Here is a 7,700-nt window from a genome sequence, read left to right on the forward strand (position 1 = left end):
TGCCATAGATGTGTAATAACTAACTGTGGGGTCTATAACAGAACTGCTGGAGTCCCGAGTACTAGAGGCCTACACTGTAGGGTCAGATAAGCTGAAACACTTCTTGCAGAACATTAAGGTAGTCCTGGACACTAACTGTTGTCTTTGCTAATATGGCTTTTTTCGGGGAGGGAAATCTACTAGGATGGCTTGGCAGACAAATGGAACAAGCAGATGGGCTTCTTGCGTGTATCTCACAATGTCCCTGATGTTGCTCAGTTTTACTTGTCATATGGTATAGTGTGGCATGTTTCCAGTATGTTGGAAAGCAAAAAGACAATCATGGCTTCACTCTGTGCCTAGATTCCTTGTGAACAGATGCTGTTAATGTGTGGTAGTCACCCATCTCTTGAAAAACATGCCCTTTCCAAGGAACGTCTTACAAATCTTTAAATCAGTTGGTTACAACTGACTAACAACTACATTCTTGGCCAGTGGTGATGGCTGATGTGTCAGAGGTTTTACTGTTAATACAAAGTATAAACTTGAAATGGTATTGTTAAATCAAATGCCTAAGCAATTGCTGAACTGGAGACCTAATAAAGTCAACTTGAATACAGCATTAGTACCGAATTCAGCCAGTCATGCAATTAGTCTTGTATATAAACCTCTCTTGCACTTTCTGTAATGCAAAACAAGCTATGAATTGAAGTATTTGTCTCAAACTGGAAATGTGGAAACTTATGAATGTTACACTGTTACATAAAAATGTAATATCTCAAGTGATGTTACCTAATGACATTAAACAAAAGCAACTCTTCATACCAAACATTAGTGTGGCTGTTGATTCTGTCCTCCATAACTCAGTTTTGTGGTCTAGTTGACATTAGGTATTCAAAGCCTGCTAAGAATTGTTTCTCACAGGTTCTTACTATAGCTGTCTGATAGGAAACTCTTAAGTCTTTCCGTAGCTTCTTGCATCAGGCCTGTTCAATAAATGCAGTTCCACAGTAAAAAATAAAATTCCCAGCTGACTTAGTAAACTCTCACTAGATGCTTGTCCCAAAACTGAGTTTGCTGCTACTAAAGATGCTTTCTTGCTCCCATCTGCAGGACCATGGAAGCTGGATACTTAAATTGCATTTCATTCAGAAGTTTCATTAATTTGACTTGTCTATTCCAACTTTGCAGAAGGTCTAAACTGATGCTGGGAAAACTAATTAGAACATTTAGCTCATGTTCAGAACAAATTTTACAACTCCTTTAATGCAGATAGCTAAAAAGAATAAATCGCTTAGAAAGTTACTGGTTCAGACTAGCCATTAGTACTGGAGACAGACCTGTAGCTGTCAGCCTGCTTTATCACTGAATAAATAGAACAGGTGCTTGTTTGCTTACTTTTAATACTGTTTGAGTTGTATGGTTGAAGGACTGAAAACACCTCCTTGAAAGGGAGTTGGTACCTAGCTTGAAAGATAGGTCTTGTGGTGCTTCATAGAGAATCACTGCAGTTTTTTTGGTTGGTTGGTTTTTTGGGGTTTTTTGGGGTTTGGGTTTTTTTTTACTTTTTTGATTGCATGGCAACATGTGATTTAGTACTCAAAGATACTATTATAACTAAAAAAGCAATTGACTGTCTTGGTGCTTGAGTGAAGGAACATGTTTGCCAGCATTTGAGTTAAGCGTCTAAATGACCATTTGCTGGTCAAGCTAAAATTAACATTCCTACTATGCTGGAGTTTTGAAACAGCTGTTGGAATGATCACTAAGAGCTGGTTAGCAGGACCTCTTGCAGGCTGGCCAAAGATGCTTGCTGGTCTGCTAGCTTATTTTGAATAGCTGTTTGCTCTAATTTAGTCTGTTTTAAAGAACCATGAAATGTGGTGGTATATATACCATCAGTTGAAGCAGATATGATGAAACAATACAGTATTACAAGTGTTTGTCTTGCATTCTTGCTCAACAAATGAGTTGAGTGCAACCGGACTCATCAAGCTGGACTAAGGCAGCATCAGATTTAAGTTCCTTTAAATGAAATTATCCCAAATTAAGGACTGAATAGGGGAAAAAATTGCCTGCCCTATTCTGCACCCTTCCCTCTCCCTGCCACAAAGAGGGGGGAACAGAAAAAATTAATTTTTTTTACTTACCCATGGTAATTTGCAATAGACTTATACTAGATGATTATTTTAAGCTTGCATCCAGATACTTAATTCTTAACTGCTAAACAGCAGGTTATTTGAGTTACTTCTGTCTTGTGACTGTGTATAGCACATGATGCCTTAAATCAGGATTACAGCAAACCACTGAATAGGAATGCCCTTCTAAAGAGCTAGCTTGTGGTTTGGGTTTTGGTGACAATGAAAGCTAGGAGTTTTAGGTTCCTTCAAAACAACAAAAAATTGTGTGGTGTTCTTTTATATTGGCTGGGGGAAGAAGAAAAAAGAATCTTGGGACTTTATTCCAAAGATGGATTCCAAAGATGTTAGATGCTGAAATTGCTCTTGTAAACAGCTCTGCTTTAGGAACTACTTGTTCCTCACATGAGTCACTGCTATGACTGCTTTTTACTAGGCAGTTAACTGTTCCCTAATTAAATAGAAAATGTTTTCCCGATATTTAAAAGGTACTAGTAAACAAAAATGGTTTGTTTTTAATCTTGAAACTACTTTACACTATTTCCAAGTCTCCATGCAGGAAAAAGTGGAATTTTCTGCAAAGTGGACTTTAGAGCATTTACCATAAGGCAGTTTTGGCCAGTAATTGGCACTGTTTTGTGACCACTGCTTTTTGTTTGTTCTCTTGGTAATAAATAACAAAAGGAACAAATAAAGAAATTACAAATTCAGTCACGGCAATTCTTGTCTATTCAGCTACAAAATGAGAAGCATGCATGTTGTCCTGCAGCTTATACCCATACTATGCAATTTAGAGGTGGCTGCCTCACTTTGGGGGGAAAGCAGAAGGTAAGTGTTCTTTGTCTTCGGAAATCTACTCTGTTTTGTTTCTCCATCACAGAGCATAAACCTCCAATGCAGATATTTCTAATGGTAGCTTGCTCAGATACCCAATGAAAAAGGAAACTACTTTTTGCTGTATTTCAAGGAGTCAAATAGAAATGGTTTATTGATTTATTTTGGATGTACATGGCACAATAAAAGTGACTGACGGCAACTGAAGCTGTGTTCTTGCAGGGAGATGGAGCTCAGGCAATTGTTTTCTACTGCACACTGAGTGAGAAAATATAATCTAATCTCAATCTGTTTCTTTCTGAAGATGCACAATCATGCTGACAGTACTTCTATTCCTATTTCATGTCTCCTAGACTGCCTATTTCTAGTTCTTTGGAAATATAGCCTTTGTTTTTTCACTGTAGGTATCACAAGAAGGAGAACTAAAGGCTTAGTCCTTGTAAAAGTGAAAATAACTGAAGAGCTACACTAGCAGAAATAGAGCTGCCTAGTCTGTGTGTCATTTATGAGAATGGTCAGTGCAAAGTGGTGAAAGAGTGTAAGTCTTATAATAGATATATGTACATTAAGAATAAATTGGGGTCAGTCTGCTTCAAGACTAAAATTGCAGTATGTGAAGCATTTTGTGATGACACGTGAATACTATCTGATCAACAAAGTATTGCCTCTTGCACATGTGTCTAGGCCTGAGAGTGGCTGCTCCTGTTATTGCTTGAAATACCTGCACAGACTTTGAAGAGCAGCCTTCAAAGCTAGAAAGGTTGCTGCTTCCCTCTCTTATGTTTTGATGGTTATTATTATTTTGGCATTCAGATCCTATCAAAGCACAGGTTTGATATCTTCTGGCTCAACTGTTTCTAACTGAATATATGATTATTACAGATAGTTCATAGCAGGCAATGTGGGCCAGCAGCTTGACTTCATGTCATACCAAAGACTGTGCAGCTCCATGATGGTGCTAGCAACTACAGTTGGCAGAATTATGCCCTCATGTGATGCTATCATGTCTCTAAATTCAAGAGAGCCATGCCTTCTCTCTTGGTCAGTGTTAACTGTCAAACCAAGACTTTTTCTTAAGGCATCAGTTTTGTAACTGATGAACCAAACAGCTCTGTGTTTTGAAGTATAGATCAACAACAAATCACCTAAGCTGTGTGGCTTGAGGGTGTACAGAGTGTATTGTGCAATCCAAGACAAGGTGCAAGAAATTTTGTGTACTGATAGTGAAATGGTTTTTCCTTTCCAAAGACCACTCTTCTGTCCCTCAAGCCTCCCCAATAATGGATAGCAGAGAAGGTATTTCGATTGTTCTTGCCCCACCTGCCACCTCCAGTGACATTCTTTATGAACTGCTTTTATCTCCTCTCCTATTTAAATTGCGTGACTTAATATCTCCTGTTTCAGCATGGTTTTTCAGTAACCCTTTCTCCCTGTGTTTAATGTGGAGGTTACAGGCTTGCCAATTTTCCTAATATCTTTGTTTTTTCTAAACAGTGATGTTGAATAAAATGCTCGTTCCATATGTGTTCCTTTGAATTTCCACATCAGTCTGGATAGTGGATGCATTGCTGGTGTTTCAGCGTTCATGAGACTCGTTTGCAATGAGCTTTTTCTGATTTTTTTTCCTTCTCTAACTTCAAATAAATCTAAAACCCTAAAGCTAGATCTGCAGCAAATCATGTAAACCTTGTACACTAACCTGGAGGGGGATCATGCGTGTGTGTACATCACTGAATGAATATTCTTGCAGGAGTTGCTCAGTTGGGATTATGTGAAAACCTGTGCTACTTGAAAGGCAGCTCAAAGACTACCATCAACTCTGGTTTGCAGACAGTTGATGGCAAGATTTCCGTTTGCATTGAAACGTTAATCTCGGCCTCTTCTGCCTGGGATTTTTATTTTAGACTCAAAATAATTACTTATAGGAACCTTTGGGAGACTCTTTAGGATCTGTACTAGCTTGAGTCTGATAGCTCCTTTAGATATTCCTCCTAGACACTGCTTTTCATGGTTCATTCTTACTTCGTGCAAGGGATTTTGGCTGCATTTTCAAGGTAATTTAGAAGTTTAGAAATGCATTTCAATGTAAACTTCTACAGTACCTAAATACCTGATAATTGCTAGGAATAACATATCCATCCGCCTTTAGAAATCCTATTAGGTGCCTCCATATATCTTTAGGTCTGTTGTCTAAGGGTTCCCACTCCTATTATCTTTAAGGACAACCTGTCAGTCTTCAACCCAAGATGCCAGAATAGATGTTGTTACCCAGAGGTTTACAGTCCTACATCAGTAAGGAGATGGAAAGGTCATGTTTCCAGATAAAGGAAGGAACAAGCTGATCCTCATCCATTTGCAAGACCAGTCAGTTTTGATTTCTTCCCTCTGTTCATGTTACTGTTATGCTGAGTAGTGGAAAAATATTTAATAGAATACTGTACAGCAACTTTTCAAAGCATTGCCTGCTTATTATGAAGTTACAGTAAATTGTGGTGTTGATGGAGTATTTGTAAGATGAGCTAATTACAGGTGAAGTAATTGTCTTTGGAGAGGCTAGACGGCTACATCAAACTTCAAATACATTACAACTTTGGAGAATTTCATAGAACTGTAGAATACATTGAAAAATCTAGGTTGGAAGGGACCTCTGGAGATCTTGTACAATGTTCTGTTCAAAGCAGAGCCTTAGACTAGGTTATCCAGGGCTCCTGTCAGTCAGTCTTGAATATTTCCAGTGAGGCACATTTTACCATTTCCATAGGTAATGTGTTACAATGTTTAATTTTTCTCATGGTAGAGTTTGGGGGGGGGGGGTCGTGTTTTGTTTTGGGTTTTGTTTGTTGGGTTTTTTTAATATTCAGATTGTATTTCCCCTGAAGCAATTTCTGCTTGGTGCCTCCATCTTCTATATAACTACCTTCTAGGACTTAGCCTTTTCTGTAGAAGTTTGTAAGAGATGCTGTATACTTCTTTTTCTTTCTTATTTTTTAGTTATAAACCTTAATATAGCACAGGGCAAGTGTGACTGCAGTGCAACTTAAACTGGATTTGTAATTTCAAAAAACTGTATTAGTTCCCAGGCTGAAGTATAATTCTGATGTATGTAAGCACACATGCTTAGCCAATAGTTGAAATATACCTTGAAGAGCGTTTCGGGATCTGTAAACCTCAGCAGCACTGGAGAAAGAAAGCTGGCCCCTAAGTGGGCATATGAAAGTAGAAGAAAAGGCTCAAATTAAAAGTAACATGATTAATCTAATCACAGTCTTTCTGGGTCAGAGCAAAGAGACAGCTGATCCATTACCCTATTCCTGATAGTGATCATTAAAGCTGGCTCAGGGAAAAGTGTGAGAACAAGGCAGGTATTCAATGCCATCTCCCAAGTTCCCAGTGGTTTCAGTTGCCAACCAGTGGGTTATTGATTTAGGTGCTCAGAGTGCACCAAAGAATTAGTGAAAGGGAATTCTGCATAAAATGGACTTTTCACAAGGTTGGATCTGCATCGTCTATGAGGTATCCAAATTCCTGGTGCCAGGCACACAACAAGACTTCACACTTCCCTGCCAGCTAAGAGTTTGGGAGGTCCCCGTTGTATGGAGAGAATTCTTGATTCTCTATCTTATTTCTGCTGTCCATAGATATTGGGCATATTTGTGCTTTTTGCTGTTTCCTTCTTTTCAGAATCCCACCTGTTAAAAGCAAGATCCTCAGCCAAGGATCCATTCACTGCAGGCCCTACCTTGAAGTCAGGAGAATTCTGGGAAGAGAGTTGTTTGGGAGTAGCAGGCAAGACGGTGGGAGTGCATGATGCAGATACTTCCATCAGCAGTGGTGCGTGTTTACTGCTGGTGTGTGTGACAGGGGAAAGTCTGAGGCATCAGAGCCAGTCAGGGTCAGATGAGTATATAAAAGGTTGCACAACAACGCTGTGATCCCTGAGCTGTTTAAGATTCAATAACTGGAAAGAGACACAGGTCAATTTAGGGTCTCTCGTAACAACTTACTGTGTATGTAACCTGAACATACAACAAATATCACCAGAAAGCTGAACCAACTCCAAACTGCAGATTTCTCAATCTTGTGGAATCAGGTTACATCTGTTTGGACTCCTGAAATATTTGTACAAGGGAATGGGGTCAAAGGGTGGAGGGCAAGGCCCTGCCTCCAATGAAAGCCCATACATCACGCTGCAGGAGCTGCAGATCTGCTGTTGTGACCCAGGCTGGACAGACCAGGGAGGGGTTCTGGTGAATTCAGAACTTCCTCAGGCTAAATGAAGGTGAAATGACACCAAATGATCAGTTAAAACATTTTATTCACAGCAGAAGCAAACTGAACTTGGAAGGCGTTAACAGCAGGTGGCGGGGATTCTCTTAACAGGAATTGGCATGGAGCAACCTCAGTGACCCGTGTAACCTGTGATAACCATATACGTCAATTCAGGGAAGAAGGAGATCCCTCCCGTTGGGTCACGAGCTTCAGAGCAGACCCCCTTGCTTTCTAGACTCCTCCTCAGAGAAGGGCCCAGGGGCGGCTGGATCCACTCCTAGTTCCAGACTTGGTCAGCGGTTTATGTCTTGAAACGGATGAGGTGTAGGGATTGTGGAAAAGGAGAAAGAGAGAGTGAGGCAGAGAGAGGAAAAGGAGAGAAAGAGTTCACCAGTCCTGGGTCTAGCATTGGTCCAGTCAGCCTGGAGGTCCAGTTCCAGTGGGCGTATGTGTGGCAGGGTTCAGTTTGTGTCCTTTTAT

General features: G+C 40.0%; 1 protein-coding gene across 1 annotated transcript in view; it reads left to right on the top strand.

The window, feature by feature from the left end:
* Positions 1-2,859: 2,859 nt before the first annotated feature.
* C9 (complement component 9) overlaps positions 2,860-7,700 on the top strand; it is a 27,192-nt gene continuing 22,351 nt past the window's right edge. Inside the window, exon 1 of the mRNA XM_010585832.1 lies at positions 2,860-2,945. Within this exon, the coding sequence (XP_010584134.1) occupies positions 2,860-2,945 (86 nt within the window). The remainder of the gene's footprint in view (positions 2,946-7,700) is intronic.

Source organism: Haliaeetus leucocephalus, unplaced genomic scaffold, assembly GCF_000737465.1.
Source record: "Haliaeetus leucocephalus isolate CR32 unplaced genomic scaffold, Haliaeetus_leucocephalus-4.0 Scaffold120, whole genome shotgun sequence".
Classification (NCBI taxonomy): domain Eukaryota; kingdom Metazoa; phylum Chordata; class Aves; order Accipitriformes; family Accipitridae; genus Haliaeetus; species Haliaeetus leucocephalus.